This window comes from Cervus canadensis, chromosome 21 (assembly GCF_019320065.1).
Source record: "Cervus canadensis isolate Bull #8, Minnesota chromosome 21, ASM1932006v1, whole genome shotgun sequence".
NCBI classification, from domain to species: domain Eukaryota; kingdom Metazoa; phylum Chordata; class Mammalia; order Artiodactyla; family Cervidae; genus Cervus; species Cervus canadensis.
Window position 1 is genome coordinate 42,832,669 of NC_057406.1, and position 25,219 is coordinate 42,857,887.

General features: G+C 38.1%; 1 protein-coding gene and 1 pseudogene across 1 annotated transcript; both read right to left on the reverse strand.

The window, feature by feature from the left end:
• Nucleotides 1–1,535: 1,535 nt before the first annotated feature.
• LOC122423164 lies at nucleotides 1,536–11,422 on the reverse strand (annotated as a pseudogene).
• Nucleotides 11,423–19,207: 7,785 nt separating this feature from the next.
• LOC122423165 (olfactory receptor 6C2-like) lies at nucleotides 19,208–20,510 on the reverse strand. The gene is made up of 2 exons (XM_043439925.1): nucleotides 19,609–20,510; nucleotides 19,208–19,388 (listed from the first exon to the last, which is right to left on the reverse strand). The coding sequence occupies exons 1-2, from the start codon at nucleotides 20,499–20,501 to the stop codon at nucleotides 19,208–19,210; spliced, it is 1,074 nt and encodes a 357-aa protein (XP_043295860.1). The 5' UTR covers nucleotides 20,502–20,510.
• Between the last annotated feature and the right edge of the window lie 4,709 nt (nucleotides 20,511–25,219).

Consider the following 25,219-nt stretch of genomic DNA (forward strand, 5'->3'; position numbering starts at 1 on the left):
ACTATTGGAAGTCGTCTGACAATATTGGGAAGAAGACCACAGAGGTAAAGTGGAATTTTTTTTTTTCTCTCATGCTGTCAAGGATACATAATATCAACATGATGTATGATGTTGATCTGGATCATCTGACTGATGTAGTGTTTGTCAGTTTCTCCTCTATAAGAGGAGTATCTATATAAATTATTTGGCATCCTTCTGCACAATATTTCTCCCTCCTTTGTTAATTTGTTCCATCATTTATTTGTATCAGTATGGACTCTTGGTGTTTTAGAAATTTTCAGCGGAAAAAAAAAGAAAGGTCTTGGAGAATAGAGTCTGATTTTCCCTGAATATTGTTGAAGTATAGAAGGAGCTTGCACTCATGCTATGGCCATTATCATGTAAAGAACAATTAAAAATATGATCAAAATAAAAAGTACATTTGAGCAATGAGGTGATGGTTAATAAACATAGATAATATTGTGAATGCACAAAATTTTATTTTCACAAGTGCAGAACTACAAAGACTGTTGTTACCATTTAATAGAAAGAATTTTAATCATTTGATCCAAGGTCCTTGTGTAACTATTACCTGTTTTACCACTTCTATCTTCTCTATCATTTTTTTCACACTATGCCTGGATTTTATCTTCAGTAGTTTAGGCTAAGCAACAAAACACTACTTAGAGTATCTTTTCCAAATCACGAACTTTTTGATGTTTTGATCAACCGTCCTAATTTCTAACTTTCTCCTTAAGTCAAGGGATAATAAAAGTTTGGATACTGGAGAACTTAATTAACTAAGACTTATCTTATTCCTAAATTCGGGGCTTGTTCTTCTTGGGTCTGAGTCTAAGCACCATTGATGGTAATGTCAGTAGAAGTCTCCAACATTTAGAAGTTTTTTTCTTTCTCTTCTGTAATCATATATTTCAGGATAGAGTACAGCCAAATTATTTTCAGAAAGGCCAGCAGAAATATTTTTGTATATAAATTGATTTAAAAGAAAAAATATAATTATCTTCATTGATTTTGAATTTGCTCTATTAATACCACCTACTCATTCCTGAAAAATAAACATTTTAAAATGAGAAAGAGAGCTCTACTCTTTTAAAGATCATTTTTAAAGCTTTGGTAAAAAATCTTTAATGACTAATGACTTGTACTATTGAACACTAGACACTGAAGTCTTCCCAATGAGTGAGAAATGCTCTCTGGGCATTTATATTCTGTATCATGAGATGGCCATATGATCAGAAATATAATTTTATTTATTTAAACTTCTCTTTTATGACATGGGTTATCTTGGGGAATCTGGTCTCTGGAACATGCATTAATTGAAGAAACTATACTAAATGAAATAAACTTGAAAGAAAGAAGAAAAAGCTTTATTTTGGCTTTTGTATTATAAGAGAAAAATCTTCCTGGGATTGGATTGTCTTGATGAATCTACAGAATATAAAGAAACCATTTATTTGACAAATTCACAATTGTTACTTCTGGGTTATTAAGATTTAAATTTAATTTACCTTGGTCTCAAAAACACTAATAGTCTCTTACTTCCTTGTGAGAAATGCAACTCGTTTTACTGTGTCTTTAAAGGCCTCTTCACGTGTTTGTTCTTAAGTGTGTAGATGAATGGATTCAGCAAGGGGGCGACGGAAGTTGTGAGCACAGACACCACTTTGTCAATGGCCACTCCTTCCTTTGCTGAAGGCTTGATGTAGATGAAGAAGCAGCTGCCATAGGTGATGGAAACCATAATCATGTGGGAAGAACAGGTGGACAAAGCCTTTTTCCTTTGTTGGGCAGAAGGGAATCTTAGAATGGTCTTGACAATGTATGTATAGGAGAGGACCACACATAGTAAGGTAAAAAGGAGTGTCAGCACAGCAAAACGCAAAGCAATTCTCTCTATTAACACTGTGTCTGAGCAAGTTATCTGTAAAATAGATGTATCACAGCCAAAATGATCATTCACATTTGAGTCACAGATTTCCAGCTGGAGGCCCATGCCAAGAGGCGGGAGGATGATCAACAGGCCAGCCAACCAACAGCAGAGAACGAGAGCAGTGCAGACTCTGTTGTTCATGAGAGTGGTGTGGTGCAGGGGTTTACAGATGGCCATGTAGCAGTTATAAGACATGGCTGCAAGGGGAAAAAATTCAGTTGCTGCAAAGAGTACAATAAAAAATAATTGGGTGGCCCAAGCATTGTAGGAAACAATATTATTTCCAGTTGCCATAGAATACAGGAATCTGGGAATACACATCATGGTGAATGAGACTTCTAAGAAAGAGAAATTTCAGAGGAAATAATACATGGACATTTTAAGATGGGAATCCAAAAGTGTGAGGGTGATAATGATGAGGTTCCCAGCCACACTCAACATGTAAGTGAGAAACAAAAAAGCAAAAAGCAGAACTTGTAGTTTTGGGTCATTTGTCAGTCCCAGTGCCGGGGTCCAGCCTCGGCAGGATCCAGGGGTACCCTCAGGATGAATGGCGTCAGTGAGAGAGAGAGAGAGAGAGAGAGAGAGAGAGAGAGAGAGAGACCAGACTGGGGATGTGCAGCAGAGTCTGGCCAATCTTTATTTATTTATTTTTTTTACCGTAGCTTTTATATTCTAAGTTAGTACATTTTTAAGGGGAAGATTGTTTAATATTACAGCGGCTCATCCTTCGCAAAACCAGGGTGTTTTCTGCATACTTCTTTGTGAGAGTCTTGTACATTATCTTCTGGCCTTGGGGCCTATTAACATTTTATGACCTAGGTGGATGCAAAGCTGTTTTCCGTAATCTATTCTTTAATGAACACAAAGGTCAGTCCTTTTGCAGAAGTTATCAGTTGAATTTATCTGAAAGGTTTACCACACAAAGACTGCAGCTCCAGGGAGGCAGCCCCTGTTTAGCATTCCTGGTTAAAATTAACAATTCTAAACTCTTATTTTTCTGAATCTTTAACTATAACCACTTTTAGAATAATATTTTATGTTCTCTAATAGGGCTTCCTCACCCCCAAAGGGCTCTGTGCCTATTAGGGCCTTTATGTGATCAGGTTCTTTATGCTGTTTACGATTAAGGTGTTGTGAGCAGTCACGTGCATTAGTACACATTTGCTAAGCAGGCTAGAATGCTGGCAAAGGGGTCTAAATTGAAACACTCCTTTCATCCTGGATAATCTTATAGGATACCACCATCCGGGGGACATATTAATTAAGTTCTAAGTTGATTCTGTTTGGAAAGAGAGATCGGGGAAGGCCTTCTAGCCGTGTCACAGAAATTAGGGAGTAGTCTAATATAGCAAGCATCAGAAAGACAGAGATCATCTTTAAGGTGAGCGCCGGGGCAGCTTTTCGAAATCCCTGAAGTGCTGATCGGCCTTGCTTGTCAGGTCTTCTCCTCACGACCTTGTCATGGGTGGGGGATCTCGTGTGCTGGCTCCTGGCATCTCCCCCTTTTTTATTTTTTAAGACAGCCAGATGGATCTCAGTCGCGCGCTTCTGAGTGTTCTGCCGGAGAGTTCTGACAATACAAAGAAGGATTATAATGAGAAGTAGGACTAGGGCTGCCACAGTAGCATAACTGAGGATAGTTGATAGGATATTTTTTCCAGTAATAAAGTTAGAAAAGGTATGAAAAAAATCATTAGCAGCCCCTGCAGCAATAAAGTCCAGACAGGAATGTTCTAAGGTCTATCTGACCGTGAAGCTTTCCAAGATCTAAACTAATGCTGGAGCTATTCCATACACATGAAATATGATTTTTAATCTTTTCCCAATTATAATCTGTATCATTTACTTTTAGAGGTGTTACACAAATCCACCGATAGTCGGCGTGACAGGATAATGCTAACTTTACTTTTAAGGCCTGTAATTCATTTCCAATATGCATGACCGCTTCTTCTAGGGTGTCTACTTTTAATTCTAATTTCCTATCTATAATCTCTTGCATAGCTAGAGCTAAAGAAACATTTTTTGACATATCATTGACATATTGAGCAGTATGTACCTGTTGGGTCAATGAAATCGCTGCCACAGTGACGGAGGTAATTGCGGTTATTAAAACTGAAATCCCTAAGATAAGTAGTCCTAGAAACCGTCGGGATTGCATTAAATCTTGCAGTTGTTGCAGAACAGCTAGACCGTAATTGTCATACCAATAGGTACTCACTGTGATGGGCACCATAAGGTAAGGTGGGCGTCGCAGCACCACAAAGGAACAAATATTATATTGAGAGGTTAGGCAGGACGAGAGCATGCATTGTTCACAGTAGACTAGATTTGGTACACCTGAATAGTTCTTCTGTATGTGAAGCTTTTTAGAGTTATTAGTGAACAAACAAACGTAAGGGGAGGGGAGGGTAGACAAGCCAGCACAGAGTAGGTGGAGTCATTCTCTGGCCGAGATAGAGTAACAAGGGAGGTGGCAGCAAGGGCTCTCCAAATTTCTGGTTGTCAAAAGGTTTTGCCCTTGGTTGTATAAGGCAACATGGGGGGAACAAATTGATCATGATGCCATCTGCTAGCTGCCAACGGCCAAGGGATGGAATCATTTTTCCAAATGCTAAACCTATTGACATAGTCAGGAACAGATCCTGGATCCTGACTTGGATTTGGATTGCTCCAGTCTTGTACCGAATAGTTTCCGCCTTTACCGGGTATCCAAGGCGGTTGTCTATAGTTTTCCATATGATGTCTGAAGGAGCAACATCAATACAATTTGGTGGAGTGTTGAGGAACAAGGATTTATAGGGGTCAAGGACCCCGGGCATATGGGCCTGTAATAGCCAAACCAGCCAATCTCCTGTTTTATCTGAAAATAATGACGTTGGAGAATCTGTCAAAATTGCTTCCTTGGAGGCTCCGACACACCCCTCCTTAAAGGGAGTGATAAGATTTCTTGGGAAGTTAAAGCAAAGGGGAAGGTCATCTGTTAATCCCCTAAAAGTACAGTTAAAATTAATGGGATAGTGATCTTTATTATAAGAAGTATAGGATCCTCCCAAGAGATGAGGCTGGTTTGTGTTGACCTGTATAGGGTCATTGTTCCAAGTAACTACTTGGAAAGTTGTGGGATCAGGGAAATATGCCCAATTTTTTTTTTTTTTTTTGATGCCCAATGTTTTTTCTGATGTAGAAGAGGTAGCATTTATCTGGCAAGAAAGTAAAACAAGCATAGCTATACAAACCCTTTCAGGAGAGACTGAAGATCCCTCAGAGAAGCTATTCCCTGTGCTTGACGGCACAGTGACTGAATTTGCCCCCATGTGGGTATGGAGGCTTGTTGAGTTGCCTGCGCAGGATGTCTTGGTTGCAGCTCATGAGGCATCTGATCTTCATCCAAAGATAGATTACTGAGATAAACTTTAGAAACAAACTTAGAGTTTTTTTTTTTTTTAAATAGCTTAATTAAATCTGTTAGCAATATAACATAACAAGGAACTATCTCAGAAGTGAGTCTTAGTAAACACTAAACCTTAATTAACAAAACTAAAAACTTAGTTTAACAATTTACAAAACTTAACATTCAGTGATTTTTTTTTTTTGTTTTTTTGTTGTTTTTTTTTTTTTTTTTTTTTTTTTATGGATACATTAGCCTTGTAGCCAGGGAAGGCTTTAACCCATCAAATAAAAATGAGGTTTGTCAGGGAGCTGGGAAAAGTCAAGTGGACGTCTTGGAATTTCCATAGCCCTGACTCTTTGATTTTCAGCTATTGTTCACCCATTTTTAATTTTTTGATTTAGGAGTAGACTGTTGCCATGTTTTAAAGACATTAGGATAGCACAAGTCTAACAGTGAGGGGTTATTTTTTGTAAGCAGAATGAGCTTTCACATGTATCATAATCTTAAATAACATTTATTTACTTTGCTAAAGTAACAAAAGATTTTAAAAACAAATATAAATCACTTAAAGGCAAAGAAATTCATAATCTGTTATAGAAAGATTCATTCTAAGAAAACTTTGTTCTCTTAACATAGAGAGTAGACTAAATTTCAGTCTGTTACCAATTTACCAGATAGCAGACAAACAGAATTTTTCAGTTAATCTTAGAAAAGTCTTTTTTATAAATCTTGAAGAACTAGCAGTATTTTTGTAAAGGCATGAGTGAAACCATACAAGGCATGCTTAAAATATAATTAAATTGTAATTGACAAAGTAGCCTGGTCATTGCTGTGACTTGTAACACTTTAACATGATAACTAAAATGATAACTGACAACATTTTACCAGGACATATCAGATTTTCATGAATTTTACGTAATTTCTAGGATATCTATATAAGTAACATCAACCGTACAATATAACCTGAGAAGATTTATCACTCCTCCAACAATAATTCCCATGCAATTTAACAAGTCAAATGAACTCAGGTAGTTTAATAGCTCTTTGGGATGTCTCAGGGGCCCTCTGAAGCATCCCAAAGTCAGCTAGAAGTCAAGCTATTTAGGCAGTTTTTTCAATAAATATCAAAAGGGTTTATAGTACTCTGTCAGGTAGAATCATATAGATCACTGTGAAATAATATATTTACTTAGCCAAAGTAAAAAAGAAGATTTTAAAGATAAATGTAGAACAGATCACTTCAGAGGTAAAGAAACTTAAAATCCATTATCAAAGGCAGTTCAATGTCTCAAGAAAACTTGTATTTATGCACAAAACTCTTCCCTTGGAGTGCACTTACCATCCAACCTTCTTAACACTTTTCTGTACCCATTACTTTGTTTTCCCATCCTGAAATAGCCACCTGTACGTCAGACTTACTTCCTTTTTTTTTTAAATAAAATGTAACTTCATTTTTCATACCTTCTTTACTGAACACACACATCCTACTTTCTTTAAGCAACCAAGAATTTACTTTTATATTAGCATTCTATAGATTGGTGAACATAAATACCAGTGATAATTTCTAAAAAAATTATTGAACATCTCAGGATGGCATCAAACATTATTTATTTGTAGTCCCAAATCTCTTTAATTTTTCTGTAAAGGGAAATCAGTGTTTAGTAGTAAATGTTTCAAAATCTTATTTTATTTGGAAATGACCTAATTATTCAATAGACTTCCAATACTTAAAGGTAGTTTAGCACAACCCTTAGAAATTTAGGTTACCAAAATGTAGAGAAACTGTTTTAGACAGACATTTTTAATCTTAATAAAGTTCAAAAGCTCATATCTCATTTACTTTTTTTTTTTTGTAGTTTCTTTACTTGAGGTACTTTCCTTGTTGACAAACTTGTAACAGATATTACAATATAACAATATTTAACTTATAATAAACCTAGGCATAATGAAAATATTTTACTTGATGTTAATTACTCTAAGACATGTCTGTATTAGATAGGTCAACAAACAAACATTAATATCAGGTATTTAATACTGAATATTTTCCAGTTTACCTGAACCCGAAATTTATTGTTTAATTTAGAATTATTTGATTTGTAAGCGCTTACCTTTTTTTTAAGCCAATTAAATAGAGCTCATTTACGAATTAACCTAAAAAATATCACCCAGAGACAAAGACATACCAAGACATATTTAGATAGACACAGTGCAAGATCTAGCTTCATTTTTTAAGTTTGGTCATGAATTAGATATTACAATATAAAATTTACTAGTTTATAAAAAAGTTGAATAAATAAAAATTTTAAAGGCTTTTCCCCTTTTCCCCTCAGTCTGAGGATTTAGAGATGGTCTAGATAAGTGTTCCTGAGAGACCTGGTCTCAAGGCACAGGGAAAGAAAATCAAGTTCTAACAAAAAGCAAAATGGCCATCAAAAATCACAACACAACACACACACACACAAAATCACAACACAGAACAGAGTTAAAACACACACATTTAAACCTGGCAGTCCTCATCAGACACTCCCTTAAATACAAGAATACAGTCTCTCGGAAAACCTTCTATAGAGACACAGAACTTCAAATGTCTTCAAAGATTTCAAAAGGAGGAAAGGAAGCCAGGTTGAAAGAAGACGGAGGAGGAGGCGGGAAAAGGGGGCAAAAGGGGTGGCCTTACAGACATCTCCTGCCACCTGCAGACACCCAGGCGTTACGGGACTTATCCCTGGGCTTCCAGAGAAGGGAGGACTGGAACTCGGCCTTACCGGAACAGAACAAGAATTCGAGTTCTCTGCCAGGAGGAGGTGATCAGTCTCCAATCCTCAGCTCAAGCTGAGGCCCTTCAACCAAATTCCTGCGTCCAGGACCAGGGGATTAGAAAAATGGGAAGGATAGGAAGGGCTAAGGAGAGGAAAGAGAGAGGGAAGGGGAGAGAGGTCAATAAAGTCTCTTGTTCCTTACTGGTCAGGGCACTCTGGCCAGTTGTCTGCATCAGAAGGAGACCAGGGACAAAAGGGTCCCAGTTGTGGCCGCTGGGTCTGGTCCATTGGCAGGCAAGCTGGCGTCTGAGTACCCCGAGTGGTCAGGATGTCAGTCTCAGCGAAGAAGAGTTCCCACCAGTTGCAGGAAGGGGGACCCCTTCCAGGGCCAGTAACTGGGCTCTTATAAATGAATTGTTGGAGGAGACACATGTGCTGACAAAGCAAGAGATCTCATTGGAAAGAGCACCGGGGTGGAGGGCAGGAGGGGAAGGGAACCCAGGAGAACTGCTCTCTTCTGGAAAACAAGGACATTGCTCTTGGACAAACATAAAAAAGGACTGAACACTGGTCTTTTTAACTTTAATTCCTCTGCGGTTAAGGAGTTGCATTATGATTCCAATAAAAAACTGTCTTTCTTTTGACTCACTGTTACCCATTTTTGTTACTAATTAGAAGAAGAAAAAAAGGAAGAGGCTTAATTTTAGAGAGGAAAGAATCTGAAACGTACCCACATTTCTTACCCTACCTTTCTTATGTAGGGGGGCCTGTAGTGCCCTAGTGGGGTTCTAAAACCTGAAGCCTACCCACTTTCCTTACCCTACCTATCTTATGCAGGGGGGCCCATGGTGCCCTAGTGGGGTCCTAGCGTCCTGAAGACTGAACAGTGGAGGGGGGGAATTTCCTTCGGGTTCCCTGTTCCTGGCGCCACTTGCCGGGGTCCAGCCTCGGCAGGATCCAGGGGTACCCTCAGGATGAACAGCGTCGGCGGGAGAAAGAGAGAGAGAGGGAGAGAGACCAGACTGGGGGTGTGCAGCAGAGTCTGGCAAATCTTTATTTTTTTACCGTAGATTTTATATTCTAAGTTAGTACATTTTTAAGGGGAAGATAGTTTGATATTACATCTGCTCATCCTTCACGAAACCAGGGTGTTTCCTGCATACTTCTTTGTGAGAGTCTTGTACATTATCTTCTGGCCTTGGGGCCTATTGACATTTTATGACCTAGGTGAATGCAAAGCTGTTTTCCATAATCTATTCTTTGTTGTTGAACACAAAGGTCAGTCCTTTTGAGGAAGTTATCAGTTGAATTTATCTAAAAGGTTTACCACACAAAGACTCTGCAGCTCCAGTGAGGCAGCCCCTGTTTAGCATTCCTGGTTAAAATTAACAATTCTAAACTCTTATTTTTCTAAATCTTTAGCTATAACCACTTTTAGAATAATATTTTTATGTTCTCTAATAGGGCTTCCTCACCCCCAAAGGGCTCTGTGCCCATTAGGGCCTTTATGTGATCAGGTTCTTTATGCTGTTTATGATTAAGGTGTCGTGAGCAGTCATGTGCATCAGTACGCATTTGCCAAGCAGGCTAGAATGCCAGCAAAGGGGTCTAAATTGAAACACTCCTCTCATCCTGGATAATCTTATAGGATACCACCGTCCGGGGGACATATTGATTAAAGTTCTAAGTTGATTCTGTTTGGAAAGAGATCAGGGAAGGCCTGCTACCCGTGTCACAGAAATTAGGGAGTAGTCTAATACAGCAAGCATCAGAAAGATAGAGATCATCTTTAAGGTGAGCGCCGGGGCAGCTTTTCGAAATCCCTGAAGTTCTGATTGGCCCTGCTTGTCAGGTCTCCTCCTCAGGACCTTGTCATGGGTGGGGTCTCATGTGCCGGCTCCGGGAGGATGAACGTTGTTACTGCTGTATGATTTCTCACCACTGCCTCCTGTCAAGTCAAGAGTGAATCCACCTGAAGAAACAAATGTCGTAAGAACCTAGTGTTAGGATCTGAACGAAATATCCCAGCAAGCCAGTCACATGCACCTTTTTTCTTTTACTTAATAATCAGTTTGTTAGCAGTGACTTTGATAGCCTACTGAGACATTTATAAGAAATACCTATTATGAATCTTACACCTCTAATTCTGCAAATAGAAGGTATATTTGGGACATCCCTGGTGGTCCAGTGGTTAAGACTCTGTGCATGCAGGGGCCCTGGGTTTGATCCTTGGTTAGGGATGCCAGCATCCCACATGCCACAATGAAGAGCCCACATGCTGCCACTAAGACCAGGGCGGCCAGATAAATTAATAAACAAACAAATAAACTTAGAAAAAGAAAGTATATTTAAAAAGATATCAAGTTAAAAAGCCATAAATGTGACATGCAACTTCTTAACAATATTGCCTTGTGGCCTAGATTTTATTTGCCCTCATGCTGGAGGAAGTGATGTCATTTTTTAAGTTTTTTGCCCATCGTCTTCTTTCTTTGCTTCTCCAACCTATATCAAAATGCTCCATTTTCAAAACCAAGAAAAACCTATTAGTACTTTTTTGGTGTGTGTTTTAAATCAAAACATGTCTATAGGGCAATTTTGTGTTCACAGCAAAATTGAGGGGAAGCTACAGAGATGTCCCATATACCTCTTGCCTCCACATATTCACAGATGCCCCCCCCCTCCATTATCAACAACCCCCACCAGATCTGTACATTTGTTATAACTGATGAGCTTGACACGTCACAATCACTCAGAGTCTGTTAGCTTACTTTATGGTTCATTCTTGGTGTTCAATGTCCATGGGCTTGGACAAATATTTAATTGGTATTTTATGTGGATATCTTATTTGTTATGCCAAATTTTAACAGCAGCATATTCATTTAAAAGTGCTAGTTCTTATTGTATCATTCTTTTGAAAGAACAACTCAAAGAACATAGATCTGAGTTGGTGGGTAAGTAGTCTTAACTATATGAGAAATGCTCCATAAGATTTGTTGGCATTTAGGATTTGGGATTGTTAATTCAATTTTTTTTTTTTTTTCAGTTTTATTAAGGTATACTTGGAGAAGGAAATGGCAACGCACTCCAGTATTCTTACTTGGAAAATCCCAAGGACAGAGCAGCCTGGCAGGCTACAGTCCGTAGGGTCACAAGAGTTGGACACGACTTAGTGCTTTCTTTCTTTCTTTCTTTTATGTATAATAAACTGCAATCATTAAAAGATTCGCAGTTCAGTGAGTTTGGAAAAAATGTATATATGTGAAACCACCACCACAACCAAGATACCTCAAGATGCAATGCAAGATACATTGCATTTCCATCATCAAAAATCTCCCTCATTTCCCTTTGCAGTTCAATCCATTCCTTTCCTCTGGGCCCCCCAGATAATCATTAATTTGCTTTTTGTCAGTATAAATTAGTTTTCAAGAATTTTGTATGAATGGAACCATATTTTAAATCTGGTTTTCACTCAGGATGTTTTTGAGAATCATCTATATGGTTGGCATATATGTTCCCTTTCAATCTGCTCAGTCATGGCAGACTTTTGGGTTATTTGCAGTTTGGAACTATAATGAACAAAGTTATGATAATAAAAGTGATAGTCACTCAGTCGTGTCCAGCTCTTTGTGACCCCATGAACTGCAACCCACCAGGCTCCTCTGTCCATGGAATTCTTCAGGCAAGAATGCTAGAGAGGGTAACCATTCCCTTCTCCAGGTTATCTTCCCAACCCAGGGATCAAACCCGGGTCTCCTATTTTGCAGGCAGATTCTTTACCAACCAAGCTATCAGGAAAGCCCAATAAATTAGCACTGATACATTATTATTAAATAAAGTCCACAGTATTATTAAATAAAGTCCACATTTTATTCAGATAATCTACACTTACTCATACAATGAAATACTTAATAAGCATCTATTGCTTAAAGAGCATAATTTCAGAGACTAGCAATCCAATCATTAACTGGAGGAGTTTTCAGGCTACCAGTGGTGTTATGGCCATGCTTTCCGGGAAATAAACTCACTCAGAAGGACAATACAGATAGTGGAGTGCAGTTTATTACACCGGCGGGCCCAAGGCAGAGTCTCCTCTTAGCCAAGGACCCCGACCAGCATTTGTGAAAATCTTTTATACCCAATGTGTACGTGTCCAAACCGACCACCCCAAATCCCTTGAAGCTAACAAAGGAAGGGTAAATACAATCACAATAACCCAATCATTCACGTGTTATGTGTTCAAATAGTTAATAATCAGTAAGCCCGAGGTTACATTCCAACCAGTTAATAACCGATCAGCCTGTGGTTACACTCCGATAGATAGTGTCTGGAGGCAGGGGTGATTACAGTATGTTTTCTCTTAGGCGATGAGTAACCTGGATATGATCTTCAAGGTTCCCCTGTCTGGAGGGGGTCTTATCCTTCCATTGTCGTTCCCACAGGCACGAAGCAGAGAGTTCAGAGTCCATTGGAGAGGCGGCCGAGCACGATCAGCACGGACAGGCCTGAGATGGAGTCCAGGCCCTATGAATTCCTTCTTCAGTGGGAGGTAACCTTTCACTGTAATGCATACTCAGTGACGTGGTAACACAGACAAAAGTGAAAACGCACTTTAGATTTGGGATGATAATTGCTCCAAGTTTGTTTGTTAGCACTCAGTTATACTATGTAACTATTCATATTTTTCTATGCTCATTCAGTTTCTTTAGGTTATTTTCTTTCTACTAAAATTGTCAGCATTATCACTTACCTAAGGTGAGTTATTGAGGTGCACTGCTCCGGGTTCACAGACATGCTTTTGAAACAGAAATTCCTCCCTTAGCTCATGGGGAAAATGGTCTACTGGAGAGATAATATGTTGTTAATCTGAAGGAACATGAAGTTAGAATTTTCCTGCCGTCATCTACAACATACTAGAAATGAGTGTTGATTACCTTTTGCATAATTATAGCGAACTAAAATCCCACATTTAAAAACTGACTGAACTCACATTTGCTTATAGTTAAGGAATATAGGAAAAAAGACTCGACAAATTAAACACTGACAATTTTCTGACAATCTTTATCAGCAGCAGGCTTTGAGGAAACCACAATCTGAGGAGCATTGAGTTGGTGAGGAGCTTTTGTTCACTTCTCTTCCTAATCTCACATTTCACTTGCCTCAACTCCCAGTCTCACTCTCCATCCAGACCTGCATGGATGGGTGAACGCATGCAAGCGCACGCGTACACACACACACACACACACACACACATCCTCTCACAGGCAAGTCTGACAATCAGCAGAACTCTCCCAGATTGTCACAGCTCCTGATGCAAAGGTCCCTGCCTCAGTCTCCTTTTCCCTTGCCAACTCTAAAATGACATCTGTTCCTAAACTTCCCAGTTCTATTAGGTCAAAGGGAAAACAGATAGTGCAGAGAAAAGGAAGACTTCTCTTGAGTCTTGTTAGAGCATATAAGATCTTCCTGGGCAGGAAGGCAATCTTCTCCACAAATTCTGTAATAGGAACATTTCTTTTATATGTTCAGTATGCTACCAGTGCACAGGGAACATTTGCGTGAACAAAAAATAGTCCTTGGTGACCTAGTTTCCAAAGTACTAATGAATTGGTGGAAGCTTAATCCACAGTGCAAAAACACACATGACAACAGAGACAGTGTCCTCAGAGACACTGAGGGTGGTCTGATGTCATCTGAATTCTGTTTTGATTTTTTTGCTGAATCTTAAGATTATTCCTAGAATTTGAAAATCAATTTGACATTATATATATATATATATATATATAAATCTTTGGCATAGATCTTAGATAAAGTAAAATGAAAAAAATACTCTTACCCTCTTTCTACTGATGAGGAAATTAAGGAGAAGAGAAATGAATAATCAGAATGCCCTATAGTGGTGGTGCAAGTTTAGAACAAAAGTTTATCTGAGTACAAAGATCCTGCTTCTTCCTCCATGCTACACTAGTTGCTTGTTCTGATATTGAAGACTCACTAGCTTTTAAATGTCAAACTTGATATTCTAGGGCTACTTGACCTATGTTTTCATTTTTTCCTTCTACTTATGATTTTTCCAGTAGGCAATGAAATGATGTTTGGTATTTGAAGCAATGGAAAGTTTTTCATTCCAACTATTGGACAAAAAAATTGCCTCTTTCCAGGATATGTTTTTTGTTTTGCTTTGGCTTATTACTGTCCAGATACTGGGAAATATTGAGGGAAGTAGGAGAATGGGGCAACAGAGAATGAGATGGTTGGGTGGTATCACTGACCCAATGGGTATGAGTTTGAGCAAACTCCCAGGAGATAGTGAAGGACAGGAAAGCCTGGTGTGCTACAGTCCGTACAGTTGCAAAGAGTTGGACATGACTGAACAATGAACAACACATTGCTGTCCAGTGACCTTGAACAAAGCTTTCTGTTTGACTATCTCTGCTGCCATTTCTGGATGTCTTCATTCTTGATGCTCATGTCAGATGATGCAGCAGAGGAGGGCACTGGTGCCTTTCCTGGGGCAGGTATTTCCTCTCCTTAGGCCACTCATTACTGCCCTATGGAGTTTTCTCACACTGAATAGACATGACACTTCATACTTCTCCCATTATTGGGAGAGAGTGATTGAAAATGTTCCTTGGCAGAGGAATGATCTGGGGAGAAAGAAGATCTCTCTCTCTCTGTATTTTATAGCACACTTTTGAAAAACATCCTGAGGGACTATGGCAGAGATGGTCTTCCTGATGAATTGTCCCAGCGATCGTTAGACACTGCCCATTTTTGTCTCTTGTTACTCTTTTGGCTTACAGTCTCTTTTTGTCTGATATGAGTATGGCTGACAGCTTTCTTTCGGCTGTCATTTGCCTGAACTATTTATTCTCCATCCCTTCACTCTGAGCCTTGTGTTTGTTTTTAAAGCTGAACTGTGTCTCTTGGAGTCAGCATGTAGTTGGGTCTTGTTTTTTAATCCATCCAGTCACTCCATGTCTTTTGATTGAATTCAATCCATTTACATTTAGGATGATCATTGATAGATGAGTACTTAGTGCAGTCATTTTGTCTTTTATTTTCTGGTTGCTCTATGTCTGTATTTATTTCTTTTCCCTTGTGTTTCTGTCTGCCATTTTGGCTTGGTAATTTTTCTATGATGTTTTCCTCTTTTTTATGTTTTGCATCTCTGCTCTAGATTTATGTTTTATTGTTACTATGGGGTTTGTATAAAGTGTCTCAGAGATAAAATAGCTCATTTCTCTATTGATAGCATCTTATCATTATTTACCTGTATGGCTTCCATCCTTTCTTCTTCCCTTTTTGTGTTCTGATGTCTTAAATTATCCCTTTTTACATAGTGAGTTTGTTACCAAATTGAAGTAGCTATAGCTATTTTTTTTTCTAATTTCCCTTATGCTATAACGAAGTGGTTAAAACTCTATTTTGATAAAGAGTTTCAATTTTCTGATTCTGTCTTTCTATTTATCACCTTACTAAAAGTTTTGTATGCTTTTGCCTTTTTGTTTCTGGTAGAAGAGCTCTTTTTATCATTTCTAATAAGGCAGGTCTGGCCTTCCCAGGTGGCACTGGAGGTACGGAACCCGTCTGCCAGTGCAGGAGACGTGAGAGTCATGGGTTCCAGCCCTGGGTCTGGAAGGCCTCCTGGAGAAGGGCATGGCGAACCACTCCAGTATTCTTTCCTGGAGAATCCCGTGGACGGGGGGCCTGGTGAGCTACAGTCCTTAGTGTTGCAGAGTCAGGCATGACTAAAATGACCTAGCAGGCATGCATAAGGCAGGTCTAGTGTTGATGAACCTCCTCAGCTTTTATTTGTCTAGGAAAGTCTTTATTTTTCCTTCGTATCTGAATGATAGTTTTGCTGGATAGAATATTCTTGGGTTGCATTGTGGATGTTTTACTGGTTGTAGATTGAAGGGGAGAGACAAAGTTATTTTTCACTCCACTATGTTGCTGACTTCACCTGCTCATTTCTTCAAAAACTTTTTCAGTCCTTTCTATTTTTAAAAGGAGACTCTAACTATACAACACATCAGGCCTCTTGAATTTATCTCACAGTTTCCTGATGCTCTGTTAATTTTGTTTAAGGATCTATTTATTTGCATGTTTTATGTAGAAAACTTTTATTGCTGCTTCTTCCACTTAACAAAACTTTTCTTCTGTAATATTTAATTCATATTAAAACTATTCAATGCTTATTTTTACTTATATTAAGTAATTTTAATATTTTTACTTAAAATATTCTCTTTCTCTAGTCGTCAACTTACTGGATATAGTTATATTGCTATTTTAGCTATATTCTATTTTAATTATATTATCTGTGCCATTTTGGGTGTCTATTTTTATTCATTGTTCTCATTATATGCTGTATTTCTATGCATGTCTGGGAATTTTTATTATGTCAGACATTATGGATTTTACCTTCTGGAAGGCTGGATGTATCTGTATCTTTATGAAGATTCTTTGAGTTTATTCTGGTAATATTTAAATCATTTAGAAACAGTTTTATCCTTTCAAGTTATGGCCTTTCGAATGTTTGGACAGGACTCTATTTGGCCCAAGTGTGCAAATTAAATTTGCATTAATTTTTTTAAACATCATCATTGTAGAAAAGGGGGACAAAAAGAAGCAAATGTAGAAAAATATGGGAAACCTATTGAAAATGTGTTCATTTTCCCAGTAGCCCTCAACTCCCTACACTGGATGAAGTTGAAATTCTAGAACTTCTTTATGTTGTTGAGGATGCATCCAAAGACTTAGGGGAATTGGAATACAGAAGTAGATTTATTATGTAAGACTTGCTTGCCTACTGTCTAAGAATAGTCCTGGAAGTTATAGGGTACATTCCATTCAGCAGTCTTTGTGAAATACATTGTTGATGAGGAGACTTGGCTTCCTGAAGTGCTCTGTAGTGAATATTATTTGAAGGCAAGGGATGACAATGGGAAATATTGCTCCCTGAATTAGATGGAATGATGGGAACCTGTAGTGTAGGCATCAGGTGGCATCACTTAAACCCAACAGATAAAGTAAGTGTCATTATCATAGTGGCCAGAAGAGTGGAAATGTTTGATCTGAAGAGATCTTTGGTGTTGATTAGATGACCATACTGTCTGTAGGACTAAAATAGGTGATCACCCACAATAGGGAAAGAATAGACTCCTCAGTAAATGATGGGATTAACTGTATATCCACATACAAAAGAGTGAAACTAGACCCTTATCTTACACCATAAAACAAATCAAATCAAAATTAATTTAAGACTTATATATTAAGACCTGAATGTGTAAAACTATTAGGATAAGGTATAGGAGGAAAGCTTCTTGATACTGGCAATGATTTTTTTTTAATATGACACCAAAAGCTCAAGCAACAAAATCAAAATTAAATGAGATGCTCAATCAAACTAAAAAGCTTCTGTACTGAAAAGGAAAGACTAAACAATGTGAAAACACAACCTGTGAAATGGGAGAAAATGTTTGCAAGCCATATATCTGAAAAGGGGTTATTATCCTAATATGCAAGGATCTTGTACAACTTAATAGTAAAGATATGTCAACAACTTAAGCAAAAAATGGGCAGAGAACTTGAAAATACATTTTTCCTAAGAAGATATAAAATAGCCAGCAGGTACATAAAAAGTGCTTAATATCACTAATCATCAGGGAAATACAAATCAAAACTTCAGTGAAATATCACCTCACACCTGTTGGAATGGCTATAATAACAATAACAACAAGACAATAATAAAAAGATAAGTGTTGGTAAGTATGTGGAAAAAGGGAACCTTGGCACTCTGGTACTATAATATATATATATATATATATAATATATATATATATATATAATATATATATATATATATAATATATATATATATATAATATATATATATATAAATAGTTTTATAATATACAATAGAAGTATATTATGATCCAGTAGTCCCTCTTCTGGTTATGTAATTGAAGGAAATGGAATTATATATTTCATTGAGATATTTGCACTCCCAAGTTTATTGTGGTGTTATTTAAAATAGCCCAAAACATGTAAACAACCTAAGTATACATAGATGGTCTATGAATGGATAAAGAAGAAGTGGTATATATAGAAAGGAATATCATTCAGTCATAAAAAGAAGGAAATTCTGCCATTTTGACAACATGGATGGACCTTGAGGGCATTACACTAAGTAAAATAAGCAAAACAGAGTAAGGAAGACAAATACTGTATGATATCACTTGTGTGTGAAATCTAAAAAGATCAAATGCATAGGAACAGAGAACAGATTGGTGGTTGACCAAGGCCAAGGGAAATGCATAAAGGGTGTCAAGGGTACAAAATTCTGGTCATAAGATAAATATGTTCTGAGGACGTAAAGTACAGTATTGTGACTCGAGTTAAAAATGCTGTGTAGTTTATGTAAAAGTTGCCAAGAAAGAAGATCTGAAAGTGTTCTAATCACAAGAATAGAAACTGTAGTTACGTGAGGTGGTAGATGTTATCTAAACTTATTGTGGTAACCATTTCTCAACATATACATATATCAAATCATAATGTTCTATAACTTAAGCTAATGCAATGCTATCTGCCGATTATATCTAAATGAAACTGGAAAAAACAAAACAAAGGGCTGTAATGCCAAAAAAAAAAAAAATTAAAACATCAAAACAGTTTAATAGCAAGTATAATGAAATAGTTCCATTTTAGTCTGTAGCAAGGTGGGTTGCATTATAAAAAACAAGATTAGAAAAATTACATCTGCCTATTCTTCTTTTATTTGTGTATTTTTTCTGGGCTGGGTCTTTGTTGCTGTGCAGGCTTTTTGCTAACAAGTGGGGCTCTTCCTCGCTGTGGTGCACAGGCTTCCCCGTGCCTTGGCTTCCTCTGTTGCAGAGCACGGGCTCGAGGGCACAGGCTTCAGTGGTTGCAGTCTGTGGGCTCAGCAGTTGTGGCTCCTGGGCTCTAGGGCACAGGCTCAGTAATTGCGGCACACAGGCTTAGCTGCTCCACGACATGTGGGTTCTTCCCAGACCAGGGATCTAACCCATCTCTCCTGCATTGGCAGGCAGATTCTTTACCACTTGAGCCACCAGGGAGGGCCAACTTATTCTTCTTGATGGTGGATCAGGAAGTAATCCTAAGATAAATAATTTTGCCCCCAAAGAGCTGTAAAACAAGAGGAATGAATAGAAAAAAATTCCATCTCATATTTTTGCTACTATGTTTCTGTGGTTCAGGTATCAGGATGGTGAGGGATTGTATAGATTCTAGAAATCTATATTCATTCCTACTTATGAAAGTAAGTCATAAGGAATGAAGGCCTGTTTGAATTAAGGCCATAACACTTTTTTCAGTCCATAGTTCTCAGAGAAATAGAAAAGACATTTCAGTGATTAATCAGACTGTACCTTTAGTTCTGCTCTGTAGATCTGAATTAGAACACATAGTAAAAGATGAAATATTTATGTATATTTATTTTTAATTTATAAAATATTTTAGTCACCTAATTTTAGAAAGAAATGCAATTTTTTATAGAGTCCCTGAAGGCTTGTTTGGCTTGCTTATTCCATAGAGTATAAATGAAAGTGTTCATCAAAGGAATAATGGACGTGTTGAGAAGGGACACCACTTTATTAATGGCCACACCTTCTTTTGCTGGTTTGATATAGATAAAGATGTAATTCCCATCAGCGATGGAAACTACAATCATATGGAAGGAACAAGTAGAGAAAGCCTTTTTTCTTTGCTGAGCCAAAGAGAGTCTTAAAATAGTCTTGATGATGTATGTGTAAGACACAATTACACAGACTAGTGTGAGTATGAGGGTCAGCACCGCCATGATTAAAACAAGTTGCTCTATAAATTGAGTGTCTGAGCACATAATCTTCAGAAGAGGAGATGCATCACAGTCAAAATGGTCAATGAGATTGGAGTTACAGAAATCTAGCTGAACTCCCAGGCTAAGTGGTGGAACCATGACAATTAACCCAATCAGCCAAGAGCAAAGGACCAGAATGGTGCAGAACTTTTCACTCATGATGGTGGTGTAATGCAGGGGCTTGCAGATGGCCACGTAGTGGTCATAGGACATGGCAGTTAGAAGAGAAAATTCTGTTGCCCCGATGACAATGACACCAGCATTATAGGTCACTCTTTTGTCTCCAGTTGTCATGCTGCACAGGAATCGAGGAACGCAGACAGTGGTAAAGATTATTTCTAAGATGGAGAAGTTCCGTAGGAAAAAGTACATGGGTGTTTTAAGGTAAGAACTCACCAGAGTGAGGAGGATAATGACTAGATTTCCAGTAATAGTGGACATGTAGGTGAGAAACAGAAACACTGAAAGTAAAACCTCTTGTCTTGGGTTGTCTGTCAATCCTAGTAGGATGAATGTTGTTATTGAAGAATGATTTTTCATCACTATCTTCAGATACTTAAGTCTATATTAATAGATTATAAGTGTTTAATCTGAGGAATAAAATATAAAAATACATTTCAACAAGCTATGTAGAATAAAGTAATGAAACAGGCAGCAGATGCACATTTTAAAGCTTTTTCTTGATCATCAATAATCATGATGTAGAAAAGTGATTGAATCATACTTCATTTCCCTGGACTCTATATTAAATTCGTCTTCAGAATGTTCATGAAAAACATTCACCTGAAATTTTACTTCCTTTCTAGTTACAGGATCAATTTTAACATCTATGTCACAGTCCTCTGAAATTTTGGCAGCCACCATGGTATCCCTAATTCTCATTATAGAGTAGGAGACTTATAATGTTGAGTAATAGAAACAGATGTATAAAAATTTTATTTTCCTAATTGTTAGTACAACATGTCAACAAGTCATTCTTTTACCTTATGGAAATAAAAAAGCCACCAGTGCCTTAGTTGTACTATTTTTCATGCTTTGCAAAATTTATCCTTTTCAAATAATTTCTTAATCTTGTTTTTACTATTTGAGTGACCTAGGAACAGTCTTGATGCTGAAACTGAAGCTCCAATACTTTGGCTACCTGATGTGAAGAACTGACTCATTGGAAAAGACCCTGATGCTGGGAAAGATTGAAGGCAGGAGGAGAAGGGGACGACAGAGGATGAGATGGTTGGATGGCACCACTGACTTCATGGGCATGTTTGAGCAATCCCCAGGAGTTGGTGATGGACAGGGAACCCTGGTGTGCTGCAGTCCATGGGATCGCAAAGAGTCAGACACGACTGAGCTACTGAACTGACTGAACTGAGGAACCGTATAAGAGAGTTACCATGAAATTTCTTAAATCCCATCCCCCTCCAGAATTTCTTCTTTGAGCCCCTTTCATAATAGATAATGTGCTGAAAGATTAGTTTGTGTCTTTCTTGTGTACCAGTTTTAACAGCATGCTTTTTTTTTTTTTCCTGAATTCCAGTTTCAACAAGAATTCCATCTGTTGTCTAATGTTCCACCCATCATAAGCCTTCACAGATCACTGACCAATGGGATGTTCTGATGGTTTTCCAGGGAAACAGAATCCTGACCTTAGGCTTTCATGATCCTTATTGGGGTTCTATAGTTTATGCAGATATTTCAGCTCCCAAAATCCTTTTGAGGCTATATCCTCCAAGATACAGAAGAGTGAGAATACATCTTAGGGAAAGAACTGCCATGATTTCTTTCTCTGATGACACACCTCATCCTTGGGTATGTTACTTATCATTTCTACTACTCTCATGGCTTCAGGACACCTCTTTGTTCTTAGCAGTCTGACCCAAGGATAAACTCAGGCTCTGTGGCTATTCCCCCAAAGAACAGGTATATCAGGCATTAATATTAACAAAGACAAAACATGACATGGAGAATAAATAAAACCTGGCTATTAAGTGTGAATGTTCTTAGAAGCGGATAAAGAATCACAGTCCATCCTTTTGAGTTTCCTTACATGATGGCCTCCTTGTGTTGTTTCATGTGAAAGAAGCCATCGTTTCACTACCTACCAGGACGCCCTTGTGCCCTTTTCATTTCTCACATTTCCTGTCTGTTCACCCACCGCGCCCAGTGAGGAGAGTGATAATGAACTTTTAAGAAATGTCAGAGCTAGAATTTGGGCCAGTTCACATCAGATCGAAAGCTTCATTGTTTCTAGGAAATTGTAATTTTAAGATTTTTAGTGTCCATTCTAATAATAACACATTAACTAAAATATCAGCTTTTCAAATATCTTGGTTGCAAACAGTATTCCTGTGACATCTGGTTTACTTTAGTAAATGAATAGAAGAAATCTCCCCATAAGACACCAATTTTTTTGTAACATGAATGTTTTTTTCGTGTGATGTTTTAAGTTATTACTCAGAAAATACCTTAAGTGATGTTTCCCTCTGAGTTTAGAGAAAGCATTATGTCTTTTCTATTGAAGAGGACTGCCACAGTGTGATAGGATTTTTAGACACCTTCACAGGAAAAGTCAGCTTACCTACTCTCATGGGGTAAAGGGTTTGCCAGAGTGTTGGAAAACTTTGAATAATGTGAGCCCATCAGATGGCTCTCTAAGGCTAAGACATGATGCTTTTCTGAGAGTCACATGTCTTCCCACTCATACTGCTAATGTTCATCTCCTCAGCTCCTTCTGCCTGCATAACCCAGGGCCTACATGCTGGTCAGCACACTGACTCCCAGTTAATACCATATTACGTATTGTGAAAACGTATAATTTAGTGTTCACAGTTCAGAGGAAATGGCAGAGTGAAATTTTTAGATAACTTCATATCATTCTTTGAATCATTACTTGAAGAGGAAAATCATTAACATAAAGAAATTACATTTAATACTGGACTTTTAGGCTATGACTGTTTCACATCTTGCTATGAAGAATTATGGAAAATTGATATTTTTCAATTTTCTCTTTAAAGATAACATTAATTTTGCCCTTCACAATAAGATACACACATACTTATCTTCTACATTCCTCTAGAGGGCTTCCCAGGTGGCATTAGTGGTAAAGAACCCACCTGCCAATGCAGGAGACATGAGACAAGGTTTCGACTCTTGGACGAGGGCATGGCAACCCACTCCAGTATTCTTGCCTGGAGAATCCCATGGACAGAATAGTCTGGTGAGCAACAGTCCATGGTGTTGCAAAGAGTTGGACATGACTGAAGCAGTTTAGCAGCAGCAGCAACATTCCTCTAGAACTCATAGAATAGTATATGAAAGAAAGAAAGATTTCCTAGAAACACATCAGAATCCATCATTATTAATGTGTCTCCATTTTTGTCTTACCCTTCTTACCTTAATTCTAATCACTTCCCAGAAAAATGCTCAAGACTTGTGTTCAGGTTCATTATCATGTTATACAGAAGAAAGTGGCAGGTCAGATTGCTTTTCAAATCCTCTCTGAACGTGAAGATACTTCTTGGACTCATGTTATTCAGAAGGACCTCACTGCATTTGCCCAGGGACTGCATTTACAAAACTTCCATGGTTCCATTTTTCAAACTTTTAGGCACATTAATGACAAACATTTCATACTTACTTTCTGGTAGTTCCCCATAACTTTGCAAGAAGTTTAATGCAAAACTTCTTTTTGAGTCTGAGAAACACTAGATGCTAGTGGCTATAATTTGAGTTAACTTTGACATCCCCTTGAGCCCCACATTTTATTCCAGGTAAGAGTGTCTGCAAGTGCAAGGCAATATGCAGTGACCTAGAGACCAGGACCTTTCCTTTTACCACCACCATGTGGAAAATGGAATTTGATGAGAGTTCTTATCTCTCATTAAAATATTATTAAAACTTCTCAGTCTGTGACTGAAAGAATGAACAAACAATGGCAAATAATTGCTAGCAACTCTCCCTGGCTGTGGAAGTGAAGATGGTCTGAGATCTCTGTGCAAAGAAATGAGTTACTGTATAAATATTCATGAATAGAAATAGCATGTGCTTTACTGGTTTTATTTGCATAAGTGCACAGGGAGCCATTAAGGGAACAAGCACAAATGTCCTTGGTGACCTTACTTAAACTACTAATGAATCTGCAGGAAAATTAACTTTAGCAAAAAGAAAAAAATTACCCAGATCTTGTGGGGCAGTGTCCACAGAGATAAGAAATGCAACCACAACAGTCATCAGTTGCAGGAAAAAAAGTCAGATGGTAATTTGACAATCTGATTCTCATAATGTTTGTTTTACATGGTCTAAATGCTGGGGATCACTTGATGCTTTTTGTTACTGGACACACTCATATAATCTACTCAAGGCAGTCCTTCCTAGATTATTAGTTTTTAAGATGTCTTATTTCAGCAGTTAGGAAAATTTATATTTGCTTATTTCATTCTACTGATCGTATAGTTCATCCACTGGTCCTATTTAAAGGTGAAGTGACGTGAAAGTCACTCAGTCATGTCTGACTCTTTGTGACCCCATGGACTATATATATATAGTCCCCAGAATTCTCTAGGCTAGAATATTGGAGTGGGTAGCCTTTCCCTTCTCCAGGGGATCTTCCCAACCCGGGGTCAAACCCAGGTCTCCCACTTTGAAGGTGGATTCTTTGCTAGCTGAGCCACAAGGAAGCACAAGAATATTGGAGTGGGTAGCCTATCCCTTCTCCAGTGGACTTCCCAACCCAGGACTCGAACTGGGGTCTCCTGCATTGCAGGCAGTTTCTTTACCAACTAAGCTATTGGGGAAGCCCAGAATAAACATTTTAAATTGATAATACTATCATCTCCCTATGGACTGTAGCCCACCAGGCTCCTCAGTCCATGGGTTTCTCCATGCAAGAATGCTGGAGTGGGTTGCCATATCCTTCTCAAGGGGATCTTCCCCATCCAAGGATTGAACCTGTGTCTCTTGCATATCCTGCATTGGTAGGCGTGTTCTTTACCACTAGTGCCATTTAGAAAGCCCCTTAAATTAATGGTCATATACTGAATAATCACACTCTAAACATGCTGGTACCTTGCTAAACCCAAAGGTGTCATTCTGCTTATCAGGAATGCAGAGTTTGGGTGTATGATGCTCAGTGTACACCATTGAGCAAAAGTCCAGAGATTGCTCCCACTCTTTCACAGCGCTCAGCAGTGCCAGCTTTTCATAAAGTTCAGGAGTTGAGAACTGAGAAGTGTGAGCTGAAGTCACATGTCATGGCCTGTGCT

What these genes read in the sequence shown, in the direction of transcription:
- LOC122423165 (XM_043439925.1), bottom strand. Translation starts at nt 20,501, where the DNA reads ATGAAAAATCATTCTTCAATAACAACATTCATCCTACTAGGATTGACA. An exon ending in TTCAGGGACTCTATAAAAAA is followed by an intron (nt 19,389 to 19,608) that starts TTGCATTTCTTT and finishes TCATTCCTTATG; the next exon opens with ACTTACTTTCATAAGTAGGA.